Source organism: Pristiophorus japonicus, chromosome 2, assembly GCF_044704955.1.
Source record: "Pristiophorus japonicus isolate sPriJap1 chromosome 2, sPriJap1.hap1, whole genome shotgun sequence".
Classification (NCBI taxonomy): domain Eukaryota; kingdom Metazoa; phylum Chordata; class Chondrichthyes; family Pristiophoridae; genus Pristiophorus; species Pristiophorus japonicus.
This window is the reverse complement of record NC_091978.1, coordinates 77,436,946-77,463,714: the sequence shown is the minus strand read 5'-3', so window position 1 is coordinate 77,463,714 and position 26,769 is coordinate 77,436,946. Positions and strand designations below refer to the sequence as shown.

The 26,769-nt window shown below is 45.7% G+C and overlaps 1 protein-coding gene across 2 annotated transcripts in view; it reads left to right on the top strand.

Moving 5' to 3' along the window:
• The window catches only part of dnai1.2 (dynein, axonemal, intermediate chain 1, paralog 2), a 610,660-nt gene that overhangs the window by 157,374 nt on the left and 426,517 nt on the right, over positions 1-26,769 (top strand). For both annotated transcript variants that reach the window (XM_070868013.1, XM_070868021.1), the window contains exons 7-8: positions 2,254-2,367; positions 22,134-22,193. In XM_070868013.1, coding sequence (XP_070724114.1) covers positions 2,254-2,367; positions 22,134-22,193 — 174 coding nt within the window. The remainder of the gene's footprint in view (positions 1-2,253; positions 2,368-22,133; positions 22,194-26,769) is intronic.

Genomic DNA, 26,769 nt, shown 5'->3' with positions numbered 1-26,769 from the left:
TGATTTAAATGAAGGAATTGAGTGCAATATTTCTAGGTTTGCAGATGACACTAAATTGGGTGGCGGTGTGAGCTGTGAGGAGGACGCTAAGAGGCTGCAGGGTGACTTGGACAGGTTCGGTGAGTGGGCAAATGCATGGCTGATGCAGTATAATGTGGATAAATATGAGGTTATCCACTTTGGGGGCAAAAACACGAAGGCGGAATATCATATGAATGGCGGTAGATTAGGAAAAGGGGAGGTGCAACGAGACCTGGGTGTCATGGTACATCAGTCATTGAAAGTTGGCATGCAGGTACAGCAGGCGGTGAAGAAGGCAAATGGTATGTTGGCCTTCATAGCTAGAGGTTTTGAGTATAGGAGCAGGGAGGTCTTGCCGCAGTTGTACAGGGTGAGTCCTCACCTGGAATATTGTGTTCAGTTTTGGTCTCCTAATCTGAGGAAGGACGTTCTTGCTATTGAGGGAGTGCAGCGAAGGTTCAGCAGACTGATTCCCGGAATGGTTGGACTGTCATATGAGGAGAGATGGGATCGACTGAGCCTTTATTCACTGGAGTTTAAAAGGATGAGAGGGGATCTCATAGAAACATAGAAAATTCTGACGGGACTGGACAGGTTAGATGCAGGAAGAATGTTCCCGATGTTGGGGAAGTCCAGAACCAGAGGACACAGTCTACGGATAAGGGTAAGCCATTTAGGACTGAGATAAGGAGAAACTTCTTTACTCAGAGAGTTGTTAACCTGTGGAATTCCCTACCGCAGAGAGTTATTGATGCCAGTTTGTTGGATATATTGAAGAGGGTGTTAGATGTAGCCCTTACGGCTAAAGGGATGAAGGGGTATGGAGAGAAAGCAGGAAAGGAGTACTGAGGTGAATGATCAGCCATGATCTTATTGAATGGTGGTGCAGGCTTGAAGGGCCGAATGGCCTACTCCTGCATCTGTTTTGTATGTTTCTATATTTTTAAATGGACCTGAGTCCATGATCGGATCAGCCATAATCGTGTTAAATGGCGGAGCAGGCTCGAGGGGCTGTATGGCCTACTGCTGCTCCTATTTCTTATGTGCTTATGTATTCCCAAGACTACCATCTATGAGTTCTTGTTTTTTAATTTGATTCCTAATTTCTGATATTTCATTAGCAAGACCTCTCTTTTTTTCCCTATGTCATTGATCTCAACTGCACCACGACAACTGGATCTTCCCCCTCCCTTTCCAAGTTCCAGTCCAGTTGCTCTGTGATATCCTTTACCATTGCAACAGGTAGGGAACATCCTTCTGGTTTTTCAGTTGCGACTGCAAATATAGGGATCTAACTCCCTAATTATCGAATCCCCTTTAACTACAGCCTTTCTATTCTGCTCTTCCCCTCATTGGACTGACACCTGCTGCACGATGCCATGGTTTGCTATTTGTCTGTTCATACCACAGCCTTATCCTCACAGGTAGCAAGTACATTGTACCTGTTAGCCAAGACCAGTGTCTGCGGGACCTCCTTCTCTATTTCCCCTTGGTTCCCTTTACCTTGCTGATTGACACTCAAACTCTCCCCTTCCTACCCGTGTGCTTTCCTCTGAGTTGTGACTGTACTCTGAAGAAAACTATCCAAAAACATTTTCCCCTCCCTTATGTGCCAGGGTGTCTTTAACTCATTTAATGTATTTGCTTCATGGGTTCTTTGCTTAAGAATTTATAGCAACACATTGCTATTAAGAACTAGTTTGTTTATTTAAAAAGGTTTAACAATCACACTACACATTACCAGTTCATCCACTAGGTTCATAACTGCATATCTCATCGTGGATGACCTAGACCCAACTGACTGGAGTTTTATTGAGTCTTGTGAACATCACATGCTGGCGTGTGAGTATACTCACAGGTGCATACATTATAACTCGCATTCGAGCTTAAAGACTCTGAGCCAGAGTGTCACAAACCAGAGACATTTATTGCAGATGTGGCAATCCAGGAAAGACTCGCAGTCCACAAATATTGCCTGGGATATGCATTTGAACAGGCAGATGTAGATTTGGTTTAATATCTCATCTTAAAGACAGCATTTCCTCAGTACTGTGCTTAAGTGTCTAGATTATGCATGTTGGCAGAAATTATTTTTCACTTTAAAAAAAAATTGCCTCCAATAAAGAAAATCCATGGGATTTTAATTTGTAACCTAATTAAATTATTCTGTTACACAAATTTATGGCTAAAATGCAGTAATTTTAGTCATTATTTTATTGTGTTATTTTGCAGGAAAAAGAAGAGGAAGAAGAGAAGGACGTAATAAGACCCAAACAGGAACGGAAAGTCCCCAACCAGTTCAACTTCAGTGAGAGAGCTTCTCAGACTTTCAACAACCCTATGAGGGTAAGCCAGTACAACTTGTTCATTAAGCACTCGCTTTTAATACCCCTCCCCACCCCCTTGCCAGGTGGAAAGAGACAAACCTGCCGGGAGCTGGATCATTGGCCAGAAGAGGCCCAGCAAGTAAATTGAAAAATATAATTTTAGTTTTCCTTGTGGACCACGAAGAGCAGCGCACCTCTGGGCCCCACAAGGAAGCCCCAGGCAACCCCCTGTCCTCCCCCCCGATCGTGATCAGAAAGCACCCCACCCTGATTGCAGCCGTGAAGAACCACCTTCCCCCATCAGAACCAGAAAGTACGCCCTGATCACGACCCGAAAGCACGCCTTGATCGTGGTCAGAAACCAACTCTTCCTCCATTAAAAGAGCACCTGCACAGTGACAGACATGCTAAAGTTTTAGCTCATTTTGAGTATCGTGAAGGAAACCTGTAATGTGCAGCTATAGTTTGAAGCCCTTGAAGATGATAATGTGCCAAAGCTTTCATCTGTAAGTTACAGCTGTAATATATGCCCTATGTGTAACCAAGGTCAGCAAGGAAAGAATTGTAATGTTGTATGGCATGGCCCGGCATTAAATATCCTCTGCGAAGGGTACCCTGGACTGATAAACAGGGCAGCCCTTCTCATTCTCGCCTTATGCAGCACCGCCTGCACTTAACCAACCATCAATCAAGGGGTTCAAATGCAGCGCTGCTCCATCACTAGTACACTGTTTCCTATTTCTGTTTTCACTGTACCAACCATTGGATATTACCAGCCACTTTCTTTGCTCAAAAATTCTTTGGAATTGCTCAAATACACACGAGAAATATTTCCAGTATTGAAAATACTATTTTAACCCTCATCTGTGGCCATTTACCTTCAGGTGGCCTCATCTTTTTAAATTTCCTTACAATCCATTTAGGAACTTTTGCATGTAATTTCCAACCCTCATCATCAAGTTCCAAGCACTAGTCATAATAAGGACTGGAGCTTGCTACTTTTATTTAAATTACTTAATCCTGAAAGTTCAAGATGGGCCAGCGCTTATCCAGCTGTTCCAGCTTCAATTCCTTCCTATTGAGTCCACACAAAAAACAGTAAATGTCTCCATTTCCAGAATACAGTTTAAGATATACATTTATGCTTTCGAAAAAACAAAAATTATTAAACTAGTTTTTGTTTCTGATTAGTGTAGGGTGTTTGTTTTTCACTATACTCTGATTCTTAGACCTCAGAATGTATAGTGGGAAAGGACAACACGTCGCACAAAATTTAGGCTTAACCCAGTGTCAGTTTTATTACGCAACACAAACCAACTAAAACTACAGGACTAGACTTCTGAGAGAAATTGACTTAAGACGTACAATCACCATTCCTGGCTGTAGCGATTGTAGGTTCGTGGTCGTTGATTCCGTGACCGGTTGGTTCGTCTTCTGTCCGTTCTCTGCAGTGCTGTTCCTGTTACTGTCCCTCTGTCTCTCTGTTTGTCCTTCTTTGTCTCTTGTGTTTCTGTGTTTGTATATTTATATCCACAGTATGAATAAGTTTCCTGCTGGGCTGGGGTCCAATTAATGCGTCTGGATCGATGTGGTGATTTGTTTAACTGGCTGTAGTGATGAGTTTGAATGGCTACTAATTTGCACACAGTCGACAGTGCAAAAGATAACTCCTTTCCTTTATGCCCTGTTATCCAAAAATGTGCATTTCGTAAGGTCCTTTGTAGTCCTGGTTTCTTGCAGACTTGTAGTCTCTGGGGTGAACTGTTTTACCCCCTGCAGCTCCGGGGCTCCTCTGATAGATAACATCAATCTCTTTGTTTGTATGCATAACTAAGTTTAGATCTTGACCATGGAGATTGCTCTTAAAGGGTGATGAGTCACCACTTGCCTCAGGCTGGCACCTTTTCCCCTCCCAGGTAGTCAAAAAGTTTTTACTTTCAAACATTTGTTCGTGGCCTCTTGCTGTGCCTTGTTCCAAGAGAAATAGGTGTACCCTTACATTCCCTCCTTTTAATGTCTCTTATAATAAACTCAGAGACATTACTCTGGGTGGCGTCTTCTTTTCCACGAGCGTTTTAGGTGATTACAGCCTTCAGTCAAATCTCCATTCCTTTTTACACACAAAATCCTAATGTTTTTACAACACAACAGTGTTTCTTACAACAAAACCATGTTTGGCCTCAATCTGGTTTATACCTTTTTCCAAACACTTCAGCCTGGGTTTACTTTAATAACCCTTCCAGATTCCCTTCCCTCATCCTTTTCTTTAATTTCCAGGACAGGACAAGTAGATACAACACTATGATCATCTGTACAATTACTAATGAGTGTGATACGATTCGAACCCGGGGGGGCGGGGATTTCAATATTGAGTCCCAGATCCCATTGGGAGGGGCCATCATTTCCTTGATTTCTCCCCTTACTTTATCATTCTCCTGGTGTAACGTGTAATAATGTTTGTGGGACAGCTCGATGTTCTTTAATAGTTCATTCTATTGTTCGGGTACCGGCGGGATATCATATCCAAAACGCAATATGTATTCCTGGAGATTCGGTAAAGTACTGTTGACTGTGATACTTATGTGTTTGTGGTCTGAAATAGGAATTATCCTTTCTTGTTTATCCTTTCTTGTGCTACTTGTGTCTCTACCTGGGGTTTGAAACAAAAGGTAGAAACCAAGTGTCCTGGTGTATTCTATACCGACTTTCGCTGGTGGTGACACAGTATGTCCTGTTTCCCTCGTACGCCACCTGTGGTGGAACATGGTCGTGTGCCGCCACTTTCATGATACAGCTTATAGGCTGCCCGTCCTCGTACTTGAACCCATATACCGGCCGGTCGGAAGGGTTCAGATGATAGGGGCACAATATCATGTGTGTACCTCTCTGGCATCCCTCTAGACTAGCACCAGTTATTGAGTCTCCCAATTTTACCACATACTGCAGGGTTTTATGCTGCTTCATATGTACCCCGTTCTGAATTACCCCAATGATTTCTACCTGGTATACCGGTACGGGGTCGTTGTGACTGAACCTACATCGGTAATCGAAGAACTATCCCCATTATGGATTGTTTATTCTGACCACAATTGACCGGGACTGGATATGCTTCGGAGGCTGACCATAGCTGGCACGAATTTAGGAGGTTGTTATTGACACTCAATGCTTTTAGATGCTTGTTACTGACCCACAATGGTACGTGGCCTTGTTTTAAATCCTCTAAATTACTGCATCCTTCATTTAACAACCAAGCTCCGTACATGGCACACACGTCATTCTGAGCAGTTTGATCCGACACGTTTCTACCCTCCTTGATTAAAGCATTGATGGTCTGTGCGTGTGTTTCCACCTCAGTTACCATCTCTTTCAAATGAATTGTTATTGCCTGGTCCTCCTGTAGTTCGTTACCCTCTATGGGGCCAAGTTTCGGCCTCAGTTGCTCCTGATTTTTTGGAGCATCTGGTGTAGAACGGAGTATCTTAGAAATTCAAATTCTCGGCATTTAGTTTGTTCCAGTTCTAGTCAGTTAGAACAGTTTCACTTTGGGGGCGTGTCTGGCCACTTACGCCTGTTTTCAAAGTTTCGGCAGTGAAAACTTACTCCAAACTAACTTAGAATGGAGTAAGTGAAGATTTTTGTACGCTCGAAAAAACCTTGTCTACACTTTAGAAAATCAGGCGTAGGTTACAAATCAGGCGTAGGGAATGGGGGGGAGGGGGTTTAAAGGGAAGTTTACAAACATTAAACACTTTAGTTTTACAAATAAAGAGCCATCATCAATAATAAATGATAAAAACATCAATAAATCAACCAATAAATCAATCAAAAAAACATTTTCTACTTACCGATTGCAGCACCGGGAGCCCTCCAACAGCGTGCTGGGATGTCCCCCCCCACAGTGTGTCTCTATGTCTCTGTCTGTCTGTGTGTGTCTCTCACTCTCTGTCTGTCAGTGTCAGTGTTTCTGACAGCGAGGGGAGGGGGAGGAGGGGGGTAGAGGGAGGCAGAGGGGGAGGGAGGGATGGGGGAGAAGGGGGAGGAGGGGAGAGAAGGGGGGGAGGGGAAGGGGAAGGGGAGGGGGGAGGAGAAGGGGAAGGGGGGGGAGGAGAAGGGGAAGGAGAAGGGGGGAGGAGAAGGGGAAGGGGGGAGGAGAAGGGGGAGGGGAAGGGGGGGAGAGGAGAAGGGGAAGGGGGGAGAGGAGAAGGGGAAGGGGGGGGAGAGGAGAAGGGGAAGGGGGGGAGAGGAGAAGGGGAAGGGGGGGAGAGGAGAAGGGGAAGGGGGGAGAGGAGAAGGGGAAGGGGGGGAGAGGAGAAGGGGATTTACAGGTAGGTCGGGTCGGGTCCGGGGTCTGGGGTTGGAAGCGCAGGTCAGGTCGGGGGGGCGGAGTGAGGTCGGTTCGGTTCGGGTCGGAGGGAGGGAGGGAGCTGGAGGTCAGGTCGGGTGGGGGGGGGTGGGGGGAGCGCGGGTCGGGTTGGGTCGAGTCCGGTCCGGGTGGGGGGGGGGGGTGGTTGGGAGCGCGGGTCGGGTCGGGGGGGGTGGGTGGTGGGAGGGAGGTCGGTTCGGTTCGGGTCGGGGGGAGGGAGGGAGGGAGAGGGAGGTCAGGTCGGGTGCGGGGGGGGGGGAGCGCGGGTCCGGTCCGGTCCGGGGGCGGTGGGGGACGAGGGAAGCGGGAGTCGAGTCAGGTCGGGAGGAAGCAGGAGCTGGGCGTGGGAGGCAACCTTATGCATGCAGCCCCAGTGAGGCTATTCGGCCAGGGCTAGGAGCTGCGTGTTTTGGGCCCCTCCCACACAGTTTTGGGTGCTTGGAGCTACTGCACATGCGCGCCCACTGTAGCGCGCATGTGCAGAGGTCCCGGCACTATTTTCAGCGCAGGGACCTAGCTCCGCCCCCAACAGCTCGTGCTGCATCGCGTCTGACTCAAGAGGAACTGCAGGGAGCCGGAGAATCTGTAAGTTTTTTTTAGGCGCACTTTGTGGCGCGAAAAACGGGCGTCCAGGTCGGGGCTGCGCCGTTCTAGGCGCGGCCCGAAACTTGGGTCTCAGGTCACTACCCTCCTCCAGTATCTTCTTTAACTGGTATTCACTTGGACTTGCAACTACGCATTGTCCACACTACTTACCAGTGATGTCCCAGTATTAAATGCTGCAGCTACATCACTCATTTTACGTCTCGGTTTGTACGCTTCCCCTGAATCTCGTCCCTGTAATTCTTTTGATAGAATTGTTTAAACATTTCCCTCCACAGTTTTTCATTTAACTTTTCCATTTCTGGTGGGCACCACCGGGGTAATTGTAACTCTGTTAAATTTAGAATAACCGACGCTAATTCATAATATACAGAATTATACAACATTTTCCTTGTTGGGATTAACACCAGCCCGTTCTTAGGCCCGGGTTTTAGGACAGGACATGGAATTTCTTGGTTTGGAATCTCCAGCATTTTAGGGAGAGGTTTTAATTTGCTCATGATCAGCTCGGTTGCATTGACTGTTTTTGCAGGGTTGAAGGTCACACAGGAATCAAAACCCTGCGTCCAATTCATTACTGACCCAGAATCCTGCCATTGCCTTTTAAAGACAATCTCCACACCTCCCCTGCACTTGTGGCTAGATCCAACCACACAGACATAAATCCCTTGTTCCTCCTTCCACCACTTTTCCCAACACAATTTAGCCCCTTTAGTTCCTGTGGTTTGCCTGTTTGAACTATTACCCAGTTTCTCCCACTCTGTGGATGCATTAGTTTTTCCCCTGTCTGTTTTCCGTAACCACCACCATCCTCCATGGGGGTAATCCCTTTACATTCCAGACAAATTCCTCTACCCTCTCTCACCCGTACCTTCCTGGTCGTGATGTTTAGCCTGGGACAGGATACTGACACCTCCCCAAGTTTGTTTCCAGTTTGTCTGGAGTACTTGGTCGAATTTGACCCTAACCACCCTGGCCAACTCCCAGTGTGCTCTTGTTGCTCCGTATGGCTCCCCTTTGAGCGACAGTGGGGCTGGTTCCTCCCAAGGTTCTGTGCTGTGGCCCCAGCTGTTTACATTGTACATTAATGATTTAGACGAGGGGATTAAATGTAGTATCTCCAAATTTGCGGATGACACTAAGTTGGGTGACAGTGTGAGCTGCGAGGAGGATGCTATGAGGCTGCAGAGTGACTTGGATAGGTTAGGTGAGTGGGCAAATGCATGACAGATAAAGTATAATGTGGATAAATATGAGGTTATCCACTTTGGTGGTAAAAACAGAGAGACAGACTATTATCTGAATGGTGACAGATTAGGAAAAGGGGAGGTGCAACGAGACCTGGGTGTCATGGTACATCAGTCATTGAAGGTTGGCATGCAGGCGGTTAAGAAAGCAAATGGCATGTTGGCCTTCATAGCGAGGGGATTTGAGTACAGGGGCAGGGAGGTGTTGCTACAGTTGTACAGGGCCTTGGTGAGGCCACACCTGGAGTATTGTGTACAGTTTTGGTCTCCTAACTTGAGGAAGGACATTCTTGCTATTGATGGAGTGCAGCGAAGGTTCACCAGACTAATTCCCGGGATGGCGGGACTGGCATATCAAGAAAGACTGGATCAATTGGGCTTGAATTCACTGGAGTTCAGAAGAATGAGAGGGGATCTCATAGAAACGTTTAAAATTCTGACGGGGTTAGACAGGTTAGATGCAGGAAGAATGTTCCCAATGTTGGGGAAGTCCAGAACCAGGGGTCACAGTCTAAGGATAAGGGGTAAGCCATTTCGGACCGAGATGAGGAGAAACTTCTTCACCCAGAGAGTGGTGAACCTGTGGAATTCTCTACCACAGAAAGTTGTTGAGGCCAATTCACTAAATATATTCAAAAAGGAGTTAGATGTAGTCCTTACTACTAGGGGGATAAAGGGTGTGGCGAGAAAGCAGGAATGGGGTACTGAAGTTGCATGTTCAGCCATGAACTCATTGAATGGCGGTGCAGGCTCGAAGGGCCGAATAGCCTACTCCTGCACCTATTTTCTATGTTTCTATGTTTCATACACCCGTATATAAGGAATATCTTGGTGTCTCCCCGATCTCCCAATCCTTTAATAATAATGGCCATCCACATGCTTATCCACAACGTCCATCTCATCTCGTATCCTAAGCTCGATTCGCTCCTATTAAGACAAAAAAAATGAAAGAAAATTATTTTGCTCTCTGGGGGCCAATCCTGACAGGTCCTTCTTCAGTTATTCACATCTGTACATAACACCTTCTTACGATCACTGCTTCCCTCTCCTCTTATCCCGCTGCTTAGGCTTACGGAGACTCGTGGGTGGAGATGGAGGAGGCGACCAGGGCACCCAAGGTCGCAGTACCCGACCACTCAGCCTTACTGCTCCATCCCTTACTTCTCATCCTCATCATCCCACAGCATTGGTGGAAGGCTTACACTGATCAAACTCCTTATAGTTCCTTGGGCCTTCGCCCGCTTTTTACTTTTCTCTCTGGGGTTGTACATCTCACACTGGTTTATATGGAACCATTTTACACGTTTTAGCAGCTGGATTGCGTTCACCATGGGGCTTGCCTTGTCTACAATGCAATATGATCCTTTGTACAGTGGTTCAAATGCCCCTATTCTGGCATAATTTCTGACCATTACCTGATCCCCTACCTTCCATTTCTGTGTAACCCAGGGTACCAGTAGCAGTTTATTCTGCTGGTGCTGTCTGTCCATATTGTTAGCTGGTTCTCAATGCAACCCCTTCAGAGTATCATACAGATCTATGACAAACCTATCCCGTGTGACTTCTTTAACCTGCTTTTGGGTCAGGACTGGTGCTAGGATATGGGTCGGGGTTCTCTTAAGTCTCACTGTCATCAGTGCATCTGGGAAGTGTCCCGTACTCTTAGAGAGACTGGCTTGGTGGTTCATTAGTATTAGGGGCAGGATCTCATCCCATTTCTTCAGGGTATTTCCTATCTCCTTTCTAAGCCTCTCTTTTAAGGTCCGGTTTGCCCTTTCTGTAGGGGGTGGTGGGTTTGTCTGCCTTTTCTGACCTTGATAGTTCGAATTGTCCCACTCCCTGGTTCTAGAGCTTGGAATTATTTAGGGGATGTGATAGATGTAGACAGACAACTGTTTGGTGCAAGAACAAATATTTTATTTAGAAAATAACACACCACACTAATTAACTTAATAACAAAATATACAGAAAAAGTGGGAAAACGTATACGCAACAGGTACAGAGGTTATGCAGTGAGAAAAAAAAAACCATCTCCCACCACTACACTAACTAAGTTAGGCTCTGAAATTGCAGGAACTATGCTCACCAAAGGATTTCTCCACAGTTTAGATCAGTTGCACACTGCTTTCTCTCTCCTCAATCGTGTGGATTCTTTGGCTGGTTGCGGTGTCTTCGGTATTAGCACTGGTCGACATTTTGATGGTAAATAAGTTTTTTCCTTGAGTCAGCGCTGGATGATTGTTGGTTTTTCAGTGACTCCGAGGCTTCTTGTTAGGTTCTTCTTGTTGTGCTGCTGTAACCTCGTATGGCAAGTTAGATGCTTCAAAGCCAGAGTCAAAGAGCCCAGAGTCCAAGTGCTTTTCCAGAATGTCCTCAGGTCCATTTCTTCAAAAGGTGTTTCCTCAGCCCAAAAGTATCCACCAGCCCAAAAGTCACCACCAAGGCCTCTAGTTATACCTGAGTGCACAATTGATTTTTGATGACTGCTTTTGTGTGATTTTGGCGGGCTGATCAACTCTAATGTGATCTCTTTGTGAGAATTTTGGTGGGCTGATTGAGCATTAACATGATACAAGATTCCCAAAGGTGTTTATTGTGTTCCTAACACAGATGAGACTGCACACAGGGAGGTTAAAGTAACAGTGACCTCAGTCTTTATTAAGACACTCCAGAGTGAGGAACAGGCCTCAGGAGCCAGCTTATATACAGTGCTCCCAAGGGATGCTGGGATCCCTTAGGACTTCAGGGGATGAGCTCCCTGGTGGCGGAACATGGGAGTGCATGGTTTATAGATACACAACATCACTCCCCCCCAAAGTCAAAGTGAAAACTATTTACAAGATGAGGTGGTTGGGAGCCTTTCTTTCCCTGATGGACCGCCTCGGTACAAATGTCTGTTCTGGTGTGTTGGCTGTGCCCTCGTTGGGCTGGTGTGTTGTTGGCCCTGCAGAGCTGCTGGGTGAACCTGGCCTTGCTGGGCTGTTGGGCATGATGAGTTAAATTTCCTGGTCCGGGGTGGTGTCATTGATCCTTTGGGTGTGTGTTGTGGGCTCGAAAAAATGCTTTACAGATACACAACAGTTTTTGAATGGTGCTGTTCGAATGTAACCAGGTCTTGATACTGTCCATTGTGTTTTGCTGATGCCAGGGTTTTTCTGTGTAGCCGTTTTAAGAACTATTCAAATATGTATGTATCTGGGTCGCTGGTAAGTGGGCTTTTGTTAGACCGCTAATATCTCCCTGGGACCTGCCTCCCAGGTGGTCTAGCAGCCCTATTCAGACCCAGCATAGAATTTAAAATATCCAAACTCCATCTAAAAGGCCCTAGTTTCGTCCAAAGGTGCCTGATCGTGAGATATTTCTGTCCAAATTTCTCCTCCAAAAGTCTAACGCAGTTTCCTTTTAAATTCCAGACACATGTCCATTGAGTCGGGGGTCCCAGAATTTTGTGAATCCTACATTTCCACTGGACCTGACGATTGGGGCTTATACGCCATATGCCATTTCCCCTATATCCCTAACAGCTTTACCACTCCAGTGAAATGATTCCCTTGATCTGATTCTACTATCAGGGGCAGTCCCCATCGAGAAAATACTTCTCGCACCAAAATCTTTGCAGTGACTACTGCGGTGGCCGCCCTAGAAGGAAAAGCTTCTAGCCATTTTGTAAAGAGATCTATTAACACCAAGCAATATTTATTGCCTCTGCCTGAGGTGGGCAGTGGCCCTATGAAATCTATCTGTATAGACTGCCATGGCCCCTCTACCCTCCTCGTGTGTCCCAACAGAGCCTTTCTCCAGTGAGGGTCTGAATTGTTCGTGGCACATAACAGACAAGTCTGATAGTAATCCCTTACATCACTTCTAAGCCCGGGCCACTATCCCACGGCTTCTACTTTATTCCACGTTGTTTCAGGCCCTGGATGTCCAGCTCCTGGACCCCTATGCGCTCGATGCAAGAATTCTTCCCTGCACTGCCCTGGCACAGTCCAACCAACCCCCCAAAACAACATTCCCTGCTTTACTACTATGTCTGCAGCTCCTAAAGGTCCCGCTACAGACTTCCTGTCTATCTTGTCCCTAATCGCTGCTCTAAGATCTGCATCCTGTAACTCAGCCTGTTTTAAATCAGGCAGCAATGGTACTTTTCTGGGCCCTCTCTGCCTGTTACAGCCATAATCTATCCACAGTGATATAGATCCCAAGGTGTCCCTTCTCCTGACCCTGTTTTGGCCATTGTGTCTGCTTTTTTATTCCCTTTCCACTTGGGCTCTGTCTTAGAGTGTGCTTTGACCTTTTGATGTCGTAATCCTTCTGGTCCCTACCCGTGACGTCCAAAATGACTTTTAACAATGGAGCTGTCACCAACGGTTTTCTGTCTGAGGACTTAAACGCTCGCCCTAGCCTATATGGCTAAATACTCTGTACAGGAGTTACAAGTGAACATGGAGTCCGAACATATCATATAGGGAGTTGAGAATTTGTTAGGGTGTGTGACTACGTATGCTACCGCTGCTTGTTGTGTACTTAAAGTGTTGGAAGCCTTATGGCTTTTTCGATCCCTGCCTCTGGATCGTAAATCCCACAGCCTGTTTTTCTCACTCCGTTAGTCACTGAACTGGACCCATCAACATAGATGTCCCTGCCTGTCGGATGTTGCCCTGCTCAGAATTCCACATCTACATCCCACACTCCTTCCACTGAACACACAGGAGCTGCCCCCGGATAAACCAGGTTTGGGGCTAGCTTTGGTTCCCCTAGCCTCTCGACCTCCAGGTCTAACTGACAATGTCCAACGAACAATCCTGTTGATTGCTCACTATCCCATTTTTCATTCCATCGTCCAGTAACATCCGTGTCGGGGTGTGACACGTCAGCAAAGTCACTGTAGATAACCCTGGGAGCGACTGAAAATGCTTTACTGCCCAAGAAGTTGCTAACAGATGTCGTTCGCAGTTTGAAAAGCTCTTTTCTACTTTGGTGAGAACCCGGGAGGCGTCGGCCACCGGTCTCAGCTTGCCGTGTCGCTCCTGGAGTAACACTGCACTCAAACTGTCCCCAGTCGCTGCTACCTCCTGGTCAGACTATTATCTGAATGGTGACAGATTAGGAAAAGGGGAGGTGCAAAGAGACCTGGGTGTCATGGTACATCAGTCATTGAAGGTTGGCATGCAGGTGCAGCAGGCGGTTAAGAAAGCAAATGGCATGTTGGCCTTCATAGCAAGGGGATTTGAGTACAGGGGCAGGGAGGTGTTGCTACAGTTGTACAGGGCATTGGTGAGGCCACACCTGGAGTATTGTGTACAGTTTTGGTCTCCTAACCTGAGGAAGGACATTCTTGCTATAGAGGGAGTGCAGCGAAGGTTCACCAGACTGATTCCCGGGATGGCGGGACTGACCTATCAAGAAAGACTGGATCAACTGGGCTTGTATTCACTGGAGTTCAGAAGAATGAGAGGGGACCTCATAGAAACATATAAAATTCTGACGGGGTTAGACAGGTTAGATGCAGGAAGAATGTTCCCAATGTTGGGGAAGTCCAGAACCAGGGGTCACAGTCTAAGGATAAGGGGTAAGCCATTTAGGACCGAGATGCGGAGGAACTTCTTCACCCAGAGAGTGGTGAACCTGTGGAATTCTCTACCACAGAAAGTTGTTGAGGCCAATTCACTAAATATATTCAAAAAGGAGTTAGATGAGGTCCTTACTGCTAGGGGGATCAAGGGGTATGGCGAGAAAGCAGGAATGGGGTACTGAAGTTGAATGTTCAGCCATGAACTCATTGAATGGCGGTGCAGGCTAGAAGGGCCGAATGGCCTACTCCTGCACCTATTTTCTATGTTTCTATGTTTCTATGTTTCCCCATTTACTGCTCCCAACGCTGGTGCTATCTGTAACACATCTTTTAACCGGATGAATATTTCTTGACAACTCTCACTCCATTCCCACTCTACTCCTTTCCTAAGAAGCCTCAACAAAGGAGCTGCCATGGCTGCATATCCCTCTATGAATTCCCTGCAGTAACCCGTTATTCCCAGGAAAGATCTTACTCCAGGCACGTCCTTAGGAACAGGTAGTTCCTGCTCTCCTTTAGCTCCATCTATGGCTCTCTCTCCTGCCCTAATGGTCAAACCTAGAAACCACTCCTATTTGCCTATTTGAGCTTTCTTGGGATTTACTTTAAAACCTGCTTCTTTCAGCAAATGCAATAACTCACTCAATAATGGCCCGTGGTCCTCCGCACTTTCGGAGAATAACAATAGGTCGTCCACATATTGGACCAACCGATCTGGCTGACTAAAACCTTTTAATCCTTCGGCCATACTTTGGTGAAAAATCGAGGGACTATTGTGAAATGCTTGTGGAAGACATGTCCACATAAACTGTTGATCCTTAAAGGTAAAAGCAAATTTATACTGATCCTCCAGTCTCAGGGGAATGGACCAAAACCCGTTTGAAATGTCTAGCACAGTGAAAGTTGTAGCGGCTGTGGGGATACTTCCTATCAAATCTGCTACCACCGCTACCGTGGGTGCACAGGCTGGAATATTTTTATTCAGAACTTGGTAGCTACTGTGGCCCTCCATGAGTTATCGGGCTTCTGTACTGGCCATAAGGGTGAGTTTACATGTGTGGCTATGGTCCTCAACACACCTTGATCCACCAGGGAATTTATAGCCGTTTCCAAATCCCTTTCTGCTTCCCGGGGAAAATTATACTGTTTTTGAAGCCGTGTTATCGGATCTCCATCTATCTTCACCGCTACCCCAGTTACTCTCCCGCAATCATGCTTGTGCGTGGCAAATGCATCCATATTCTCCCGTACATACCCTTGCTATCTGGCCGGAATGTTATCGACTAATCCTTCTAAATCATAACTCCCTTTCAGCTTCATCGTGCAGGTGCTGCCTTTGTCTGTACTGTCCCTGGGAATCACGACGATCTCTCCCATCCTATCTGCATCAACTGCCCCCCATAGACAATTGTTTTTCATATCCACTATAGCGTGGTGTACCAACATGTAGCCGGCCCCGAGAACTCCCGAACTGGGCTGTTCCCACTTCATTAAAATGCAACCACTTTGTTATGTTCGGTCCTAACTCTATGGTTAAGGGTTTCGACACTGCCCCAGCCTGTTCATTACCTGTAAAACCCGCCAGTGTAAATGGGACTTCGCTGGACCACGGGGTAGTGGTCAGATTCGGTGAGTGGACAACCATGCTCCTGTATCCATTAAATACCTTCCCCTAACTGTTTCCACCTTCACATCCACATAAGGCCTGCCCTACTCATCATATATGAGCGGACACAGGTATTCTGGCTGGGCACACCGTCATAGTGGGGGTGCCGACACGTTGGGTCCCTTTTCTCCCACTGCTGCATCCAGCTTTTCTCCTCCCGTGCCCATAACCTGCTGTAATGCGGCCACTAAAATCTGTACTGGGTCGTCGGCTGCCTTCCTGTGGCTCTGTTTTGCCTCAACACCCTTGTAACCTGGCTTCCCTCCTTTCGGGAGCCTACAATCCCTGCTCCAGTGTCCCAACTTCCCACAGTTATAACACTCTTGGGATCGACCGCATTACCTCCCTCTTGTATACATGCTTTCTTTTGCCTAACCTCTCCTTTAACTTCGTGCACCTTCCCTTTTAGTTTCTCCTCCTCCCCTTGCCTGGACTTAAAAGCTAGAGTTAATCTTCGTAACACCCCTGCCTCTGTATTCTGGAGGTCGCTGGGTCAAACCATGCTTCGACCTTTGCTCTGAGCCATGGCAAACTTTTAGCCATTATGGTTCTCAGCCAATGGTTCCTCGGTTCCCCTATTAAGTCTGCCCGTACCATATTCCCTCCAGTGGCCCTTAAATAAGTCGGCCACAGTCTATCTGCAAACGTATCGGGTGATTCGTTTACTTGCTGCCTCGTCTGTTCTACCTGCCAGAATGGACTACCCTGACTGTACCCTAGCACGGCCATGATTTCCTCCTTTAAGCCCTGTGGTTTTCCTCCACCTAACTTGGTGGCTGTCGACAAACTCTGAGAAATCTTCCCCTCCAGCGAGAGCAGTGTTAGCTTCACTTTCTCCTCCTTGTTACAGTTATTTATACCCGCTATTTGCTCTACATTAGCAAAATGAACGGAGGCATCGCCTCCTTGTTTTAACTTTACTACAACCGTCAGCATCTCCTGCAGCTGAAGCAGCATGTATGAGTTCACGTAATCGCTCTGCAATTGAGCCAGACCACCATTTGGTGGGAGTGGGCCGAATTTCTGCTGTCTCAAAGGACACATCGGTTTGGGGGGTCCCGGTGTCTCAGGAGCCGGCCAATGCTCGCTACACTTGGGCCCATCGTCTGACTGTTTCCCTTGTAGATCCCAACCTTCCTCGCCTGTTCCGGGTGCCATGAGACAAACCATCCCTTTGGCCCCGTCTAACTCTGCCATTAACTTGCGGATCTTTTCCTTACAAGGTCCATGATCTGCGCTCTCGTAGCCCTGTTTCTACGCTACCTGATAGGCTATCTTGATTCTCCTGAGCTGTTCCTCTGCCTCTTTGGCTTTTTCTAAGTGCCTTTCACTTTGTTCAATGTAGGTCTGCTGCTGCTTTTTACACTCGGGTCACCTGGCATTATGAATACTCTAAGTGATTCCGCGCCGTTTCTTCCTTCCTACCCTGGTCCTGCCTTTCTCGAAACTGGCTACCTCGTCTTTTAGCTTTTTATTCTCCTCCTCCAGCTTTCCTACCCTTTCTCTTAACATGAACCAAACCGCCATCTCTTTTGACCCTTTGTGGTTGCTACTGACTGTCCACTGTGCCGCTTTCTCCTGCGGATCCCCAGAGTGCAGCATTTCCCGTGCTCATGGCTCTGAAATGTCCAATTTGTTGCATATATATGCAGCTACCTTAGCCTCCATGGACTTTCTACGATTGCTCTTAGTCGTGTTTTGCTGTGGTGAGTCCATTTCCAGTGCCTCTGGCTGAGACATACTCCCTGACTAACTTGGTCTCCCCTGAAAGCACCTCGCAGTGACCTGCGGTTCATTTTACTCAGGCTTCTTTCTCTCTTTGGCTAACCTATTTGACCCTAGACTACTCCGGTCTGTCAGAAACTGTTTTTCTCCTGATCCCCTAGTCGCCTTTGAGCTCACCCTTGGCCTCCCTGAGACCCCTTTTTTTTTTTTGCAGACTACCCGTGACTACTTTTCCCGATGGCTGCCCTCGTCAACCAGAGTGCTTCAGCTACCCTAGTCGCCCTTGGGGGTACTTGAGTCTCCTTGAGACCCCTTTGCAGACGACCTGCGGCTTTCTTGGTGGCTACTTTAATCAACCCAGGGTTACTCCAGCCCACCCAAGACTGTTTCCTTCCTCTGCTGACTGCCCTAGCTGCCCTTGAGAGTACTATGGTCTCCCTGAGACCCCTGCGCAGACTACCTGCGACTTCTTTTCTCCGTGGCTACCCTAGTGAACCCGGGATTACTCCAGCCTACCCAAGACTGTTTCTCTTCCTCTGCTGGCTGCCCTAGCTGCCCTTGAGAAGAAAACTTTTGGTCTTTCTCAGACCTCTGCGCAGACTACCTGCGACTTCTTTTCTCAGTGGCTACACTAGTCGACCTGAGCCTACTCCTGCCTGTCAGAGACTGTTTCTCTCCTGGTCACCCTAGCAGCCCTTGAGAAGATACTTTTCGACTATCTTACCCGACCTTAGACTTCACAAAGCCTCCCTTGGGGTTCTTGCCCTGGTTTTGTGTCCGTGATCCTATTCCCAATGCCGAGGTCCTGCTGTGGTCGCCAGTTTCTGTAGGGTGTTTGTTTTTCACTCTACTCTGATTCTTAGACCTTAGAACTTATAATGGGAAAGGATAACACGTGGCACAAAATTTAGTATTAGCCTAGTGTCAGTTTTATTACGCAACAAAAAATGACTAAAACTACAGGACTAGACTTCTGAGAGAAATTGACTTAAGACATCAATCACCATCCCTAGCTATAGCTATTGTAGGTTCGTGGCCATTGATTCTGTGACCGGTTGGTTCTTCTTCTGTCCGTTCTCTGCAATGCTGTTCCCGTTCCTGTCCCTCTGTCTCTCTGTTTGTCCTTCTTCGTCTCTTGTGTTTCTGTGTTCAGTTTGTTCGTGGCCTCTTCCTGTGCCTTGTTACAAGAAAAATAGTGAAATGTAATAGTTGCATATAGAGATAGTCAGCCTTGAGCAGCTCTGTTCTCATGTATGTAGACTATGCAGAGACCCAAATTATCAAGTCTTTCTCATCCTCAAATGTGAGATCACCAAGGAATGCAAGTTGTGCCAGATGAATATATTTTGTTCTGCAAGGAAATAAGAATGAATTATATTAACACAAAGGGCCCAGAATGGAGAATAAAGGACCCAAGATATATTTCCTCAACTAATCAGTGTTAAGTAAAAGTGGTCAAGGCATCAATGAAGAATTTTAATGGCAGAAAGATGTATGCTGTAATATAAACTTGTACTTACTGTATAACACTTGAACAAATTATGTTGAGCAACGTTAACACTATCTGGGAAGATAGTGGAGATACGACATGATCAAATTGAAATTAATGATTTATTTAATACAGTTTTTCAAAATCCTTTACACCTCTGTATTGGAGTCTTCAATCTTCCTAGCACTAATGAATGAATGCATATTTATATTATACTAGTAGACGTCCTGTCATGTTACTCACAGTGAGACAGTAGTTTATGAGAACAGGCATATCATTCCGAGTAGTATTACCAGGGATAATTACTTATCAGCATTTCAGTGGCTCTGGTTCCTGGAAGCACTGGTAAAATCTGGCAATGCTGGAATGGGGTTTCAGGATCACAGTATTTTAAGGGGAGGGGTGCAATATTCCCTGTAAGCTGTGCTTTATTCTGCGCGGCCTGTTTCTTTTAATGCTCGGTATCTTTAAATTTCTGTACTTGTGCGGTATTTACAATGGAACAGATGGTGAGCGGCCTGCATGGGACCTTTCCAATTACAGCCCCGTAGCTTATAGTGAAGATTGGAGGAGTGCAGTGTTCCAAGAGCACAAAAGAGATATGCTCCAGGAACAATGGGCAGATCCTGGGGTGAGAGAGCTTGAGATTTAGGGGCACAAGGGAGAGAGTTCTCAGAGTCTGGGAGCATTGGATGGTCCTGGGATCAGGTAGCACTGGGAATGCAGACCGTGGGTTTGTGAGCAGTTTGATGGAGTGCCAGCATCTTTGCGTGGGGAAAAATTCTTGGAAAGAGGTTTCTGAGGTCCAACAGGACTGAGCTGGGGATTTTGGAGTATTGGGGACTAATATTGCTTGGGTTGCTGGGATGAGGCAGTATTGGGAGGGTGAAGGTGGCCCAGAAAAATAGGCCACAAACCAATAGCCCCTTTTGAACCACAAAGTTTCAAGCTTTCAAGGTGTTTGTGCTTCCCAGCCTCCTCCTCTGATCTATCCACAGCTCATTTTGTGCCCTTAGGTTACCCCAGCATCACACTTTCCCCATCATTAACTAATGCCTGTCTTAATGTTCTTTATTAAAGCATTTAATTGTACATTTTCTGCTCTTAAAATTAATGGATAAAAAAATCATGGGCTGGGGATGTGCAATTTCCTGATGTGTACTGCTGACAATCATCAGTAGCGCAGAAGCAGAAAACATACCGTACTGTTTCGTGAGGTTTCTGACTTATTGCAATGGAGTTCCTCCGCTACCTGGCTTGAAATTAGGTGAGATAACAGTGGAAAAGGGGCAATAATTAGGTGATTACTGGCACGTCCACCCCAACATGAATTCCTTTCCAAAAGCAAAATACTACGGATGTTGGAAATCTGAAATAAAAACAGAAAATGCTGGAAATACTCAGCAGGTCAGACAGCATCTGTGGAGAGAAAAACAGAGTTAACGTTTCAGGTCAATGACCTTTCGTCAGAACTGAACTGAGCTTCTGATTCTATATCCACTCCATCACAAAGACTTTAACCTGCATAACATTGCCCGTCTCAGTTCCTACCTCAACCCATTTGCTGCTGAAACCCTCAATCATGCTTTTGTCATCTCTATACTCTCATATATTAATGCTTTCCTGGCTGGACTCTCATCCTGAATCTATAAACTTTGACTCATCTAAAACTACAAGTTCTGATGGAATGGATATGGAATCAGAAATTCAGTATTTCCAGCATTTTCTGTTTTTATTTCATAAATTCCTTTCCCCTGGGACTCCTACTAGCTTCTCCTTTCTCACTGCATGAAAATGCCTTCAGCGCCCGGATTTTCAGCCGAGTTTTCTGGTGTTTGCCCAAGTTCCAATCACTTCTTGAGTCTGCCAGGTGCACCTTGGTGGTAAGCCCAAGATAATGACAAGAATGGTCCCAAATACTGCAAATGAAGAGAGAGATCCTAATAAAGTCCTCCACTTCCACTAATTTTCTCTGATAGTTTACCTGTTAATGGCCTCAATTTCAAATAAAACCTATAATGCATAACATCGTCCAGTCTTTGGGCCCTATGGCCCCTTTAAACTTTCTTCCAGCCTCTTCTGCTGATGTAGCATAGTCCTGCTGTGGCACCATCTGGATTTTTCTGGCACTAGGAGTAATTTCGCCAGGAAGCCGCAATGATTAGATAGTGACCTCCAACCCAGGAAACTAGGCCGTGGTTATGGTAGGATCAAGGCGTTGAACAGAAGTCTCACCCCGAGGTCTAGGAGTGGGAAAAGATAAATCGGTTTAACCTCTCATCCAAAACATGGCAACTCCAACAGTGCAGCACTCCCTCGGCACTGCACTGAAGTGTCAGCTTAGATTATGAGCTCAAGTTTCTGGAGTGGGATTTAAACCCATGAGTTTCTGACTCAGCGGTGAGAGTGCTTCCACTGAGTCACAGCTCAGAAGGTGCTGCTCAGGAGATCAGGGGGACACAGCACAAGTCCAGCCTTAATGATCCAGTGTAGAGAGCTCCACAATACCCACCCACCCCACACTTACCTTTCTGCCTTTTGCCTCTCAGCCAACCAATGTTGTGTTGACCTGAAGCCGACGAGGTGCAGCGTGCCGTCGATTTGATTTCTGCAACTCTCCAGCAGCATCATAATGAGGCCCAGCCTTCAAATGGACCAGGCCTCCCGTGTACAGAATCGGATAGTCGCCAGTGCACATCACCGGTCACCCTGCGGATAGTTAACATCTACCCCCTTTCCTCTGTATTTGGAATGATGTGACATGGCACTGCACAAGGATCCCCTTATTTGGCTCGGTGTCACTTTTACTTTTTGCTGATTACTTTTCTGTGAAGCGCCTTGGGATGTTTTCCTATGTTAAAGGCACGATATCAATGCAAATTGTTGTTGCCTGACTTGGAAAACAAGTCAGGCTGCAGATCTGCAAATCAATGTAGTTGATGTCTATCCAGTCTTTCCATATGTGCTGACAATCATAGTGGAGCAGCAGGAGTGCTACTCTGGCAGCAAATAATTAAAAATATATTATTTGAGACATAATCGGTGTATAGTGCTTCTACGATCAATAATGCCAGCTTGTTTGACATAACTACTAAAAGTTTCCTTTTTCTCCTGCAGGAAAATGGATGCCAGACAGAACCACCTCCTAGAGCAAGTTTTTCAGCTACAGCTAATCAGGTGAAAATGTGCATGTATGTTTTTTTCTATAGGTGCTCAATAACGAGCAAATGTTGTGCAAGTACTTATAGAGATGATAGAGAGAAGGCATTGGACAACATTACTATCTGGAAAAATACAACCCTGAATGTTGCCCATTTATCTGCTTTTATACCCCATTGCTGTCAATTGTGTAGACCATTTCATACTGCAAATACATTGTGACAAAACTCATTTTTTCTAATTTATTGTTTTTTTTTGTCACGGTATCTACAAATACTAGGTTCACATAATTAAGAACATAAGAAATAGGAGCAGGAGTACGCTATATGACCTCTCGAGCCTACTCCGCCATTTAATATGATCATGGCTGATCCGATCATGGACTCAGGTCCACTTCCCTGCCTGCTTCCCATAACCCCTTATTCCCTTATCAGTTAAGAAACTGTCTATCTCTGTCTTAAATCTATTCAATGACCCAGCTTCCATAGCTGTCTCAGGCAGCGAATGCCACAGATTCACAACCCTTTGAGAGAAGAAATTCCTCCTCATCTCAGTTTTAAATGGGCGGCCCTTTATTCTAAGATTATACCCCCTAGCTCTAGTCTCCCCTATCAGTGGAAACATCCTCTCTGCATTCACCTTGTCAAGCCCCCTCATAATCTTATACATTTCGATAAGATCACCTCTCATTCTTCTGAATTCCAATGAGTAGAGGAAACCTACTCAACGTTTCCTCATAAGTCAACCCCTCATCTCCGGAATCAACCTAGTGAACCTTCTCTGAACTGCCTCCAAAGCAAGTATATCCTTTCTTAAATATGGAAACCAAAACAGTACGCAGTATTCCAGGTGTGGCCTCACCAATACCCTGTATAATTGCAGCAAGACTTCCCTGCTTTTATACTCCAACCCCTTTTCAATACAGGCCAAGATTCCATTGGCCTTCCTGATCACTTGCTGTACCTGCATACTAACCTTTTGTGTTTCATGCACAAGTACCCCAAGGTCCTGCTGTACTGCAGCACTTTGCAATTTTTCTCCATTTAAATAATAACTTGCTCTTTGATTTTTTTCTGCCAAAGTGCATAACCTCACACTTTCCAACATTATACTTCATCTGCCAAATTTTTGCCCACTCACTTAGCCTGTCAATGTCCTTTTGCAGATTTTTTATGTCCTCCTCACACATTGATTTTCCTCCCATCTTTGTATCGTGAGCAAACTTGGCTACGTTACACTCGGTCCCTTGTTCCAAGTCATTAATATAGATTGTAAGTAGTTGGGGAGCCAGCAATGATCCCTGTGGCACCCCACTAGTTACTGATTGCCAACCGATGAAAAAACCATTTATCCCGACTCTCTGTTTTCTGTTATTTAGCCAATACCCAGAATGACCTGCAGTCGCTCGGTGACATCCTTGTCATCGGTGGCTATCAAGGGAAATCAGGGATAGTATTAAAGCCAAGGAAGTGGCATACAAATTGGCCAGAAATAGCAGCGAACCCGGGGACTGGGAGAAATTTAGAACTCAGCAGAGGAGGACAAAGGGTTTGATTTGGGCAGGGAAAATAGAGTACGAGAGGAAGCTTGCAGGGAACATTAAGACGGACTGCAAAAGTTTCTATAGATATGTAAAGATAAAAAGGTTAATAAAGACAAACGTAGGTCCCCTGCAATCAGAATCAGGGGAAGTCATAACGGGGAACAAAGAAATGGCAGACTAATTGAACAAGTACTTTGGTTCGATATTCACTAAGAAGGACACAAACAACCTTCCGGATATAAAAGGGGCCAGAGGGTCTAGTAAGAAGGAGGAACTGAGGGAAATCCTTATTAGTCGGGAAATTGTGTTGGGGAAATTGATGGGATTGAAGGCCGATAAATCCCCAGGGCCTGATGGACTGCATCCCAGAGTACTTAAGGAGGTGGCCTTGGAAATAGCGGATGCATTGACAGTCATTTTCCAACATTCCATAGACTCTGGATCAGTTCCTATGGAGCCTATCCTTCTCTAACGCCTCTCCACCGTCGTCCAGCTGGGTGGAACTGCACTCGCTTGGTTCCATTCTTATCTATCTAAACGTAGCCAGAGAATCACCTGTAAGGGCTTCTCTTCCCACCCCTGCATCATTACCTCTGGTGTTCCTCAAGGATGTATCCTTGGCCCCCTCCTGTTTCTCATCTACATGCTGCCCCTTGGCGACATCATCAATGTCAGTTTCCTCATGTACGCTGATGACACCCAGCTCTACCTCACCACCATTTCTCTCGACCCCTCCACATTCTCTAAATTGTCAGACTGCTTATCAGACATCCAGTTCTGGATGAGCAGAAATTTTCTCCAATTAAATATTGGGAAGACAGAAACCATTGTTTTTGATCTTCGCTACAAACTCCGTTCCCTAGCCACTGACTCCATCTCTCTCCCTAACATCTGTCTGAGGCTGAACCACATTGTTCGCAACCTAGGTGTCATACTTGACCCTGAAATTAGCTTCCGACCACATATCCTCAGCATAACTAAGACCGCCTATTTCCACCTTTGTAATGTTGTCCGTCTGCGCCCTTGCCTCAGCATATCCAGGGCTGCAACTCTCATCCATGCATTTGTTAGCTCTCGACTTGACTATTCCAACACACTTCTGGCTGGCCTCCCACATTTTAACCTACATAAACTAGTGGTCATCCAAAACTCGGCTGCCCGTGTCCTAACTTGCACCAAGTCCCGCTCACCCATCACCCCTGTACGTGCTGACCTACATTGGCTCCCAGTTAATGCCCAATTTCAAAATTCTCATCCTTGTTTTCAAATCCCTCCATGGTCTCGCCCCTCACTATCTCTGTAATCTTCTTCAACCCCACAACCCTCCCGAGTTATCTGTACTCCTCTAATTCTGCCCTCTTGAGCATCCCGGATTATAATTGCACAACCATTGGCCTTCAGTTGCCTCGGCCCGAAGCTCTGGAATTGCCTGCCTAAATCTCTCCGCCTCTCTACCTCTCTTTCATCCTTTAAGATGCTCCTTAAAACCTACCTCTTTGAGCAGTTTCTTCTTACGTGGCTCGGTATCAAATTTTTTGTCTTATAATATTCCTGTGTAGCGCCTTGGGACGTTTTACTATGTTTAAGGTGCTATATAAATACGTTGTTATTGTTTCCTTTTTTCACGTATTTTTGCTTAACCACTTCATCCAACTACTGTGGTCTTGGTCTTGCTGTGCTTTTTAAAGCAGAATTAATTTTCTTCATACTGTACAATAGCTTTAATATATTTCATTCTTCTTCTTGTTATGTGTGTTTTCCAACTAATATTTAGACATTTCTCGTGGTTCCAAAGTTGCTTTTTCAAATTCCTGTGCCAGCACATTGTTGTCCTTGACATTAGCTTTGATAGCAAGATAAATCTAACATAAGAAATAACAGCAGGAGTAGGCCCTATCTTAGATCTGGTCCTGTGTAATGAGACAGGAATGTCCCAATAAAGGATCTCCTTGGTGCGAATGACCATAGCATGGTTGAATTTCAAATTTAGATGCAGGGTGAGAAAGTTGGATTTCAAACCAGCATACTAAGCTTAAATAAAGGAGACTACAAAGGTATGAGGGCAGAGCTGGCTAGAGTGGACTGGGAAAATAGGTTAAAGTGTAGGACGGTTGATGAACAGTGACGTACATTTAAGGAGATACTTCATAACTCTCAAGAAAAATATATTCCACTAAGGAGGAAAGGGTATAAAAGAAAAGATAGCCATCTGTGGCTAACTAAAGAAATAAAGGATGGTATCCAATTAAAAACAAGGGCATACAAAGTGGCCAAAACTAGTGGGAGGACAGAAGATTGGGAAGCTTTTAAAAGCCAGCAAAGAATGACTAAAATAATGATTAAGAAAGGGAAGATAGACTATGAAAGTAAACTAGCATGAAATATAAAAACAGATAGCAAGAGTTCCTACAGGTATATAAAAAGGAAAAGAGTGGCTAAAGTAAATGTTGGTCCACTAGAGGACGAGATCGGGGAATTCGTGATGGGGAACATGGAGATAGCAGAAACTCTGAACAAATATTTTGTATCAGTCTTTACGGTAGAGATCACTAAAAATATCACATCAGTAGATAGTCAAGGGGCTATCGGGGGTGGTGGGGAGGAACTTAAAACAATCGCAATCACTAAGGAAGTGGTACTCAGTAAGATTTTGGGCCCAAGTTTCCCCAAGAGTTGCTCCTATTTTTTTGGAGCAATTTTGTTTTTGGAGTATCTTAAAAATCGCAATTCTCCCCATTTAGTTTGCTCCAGTTTAAGTGAGTTAGTTCAGTTTCTTTTTAGTTCAGTTTTTTTTCAAAAGGGGGCGTTACCAGCCACTTATATCTGTTTTGGCCATTTAAGCAAGTTTAGCCAGCGAAAAGTTACTCCAAACGAACTTAGGCCAGCGTATGTGTCAACTTTTGTACACTCAGAAAAACCTTGCGGAGACTTACGAAATCAGCGCAGGTAGCCAGAAATGAGGGGGAGGGGTGGGGGGAGAAGGTAAGTTAGAGGATTTTCCAAAGTACTAAGCACCTTCACAACAACATTAAAGAAGCATAAGTACATTTA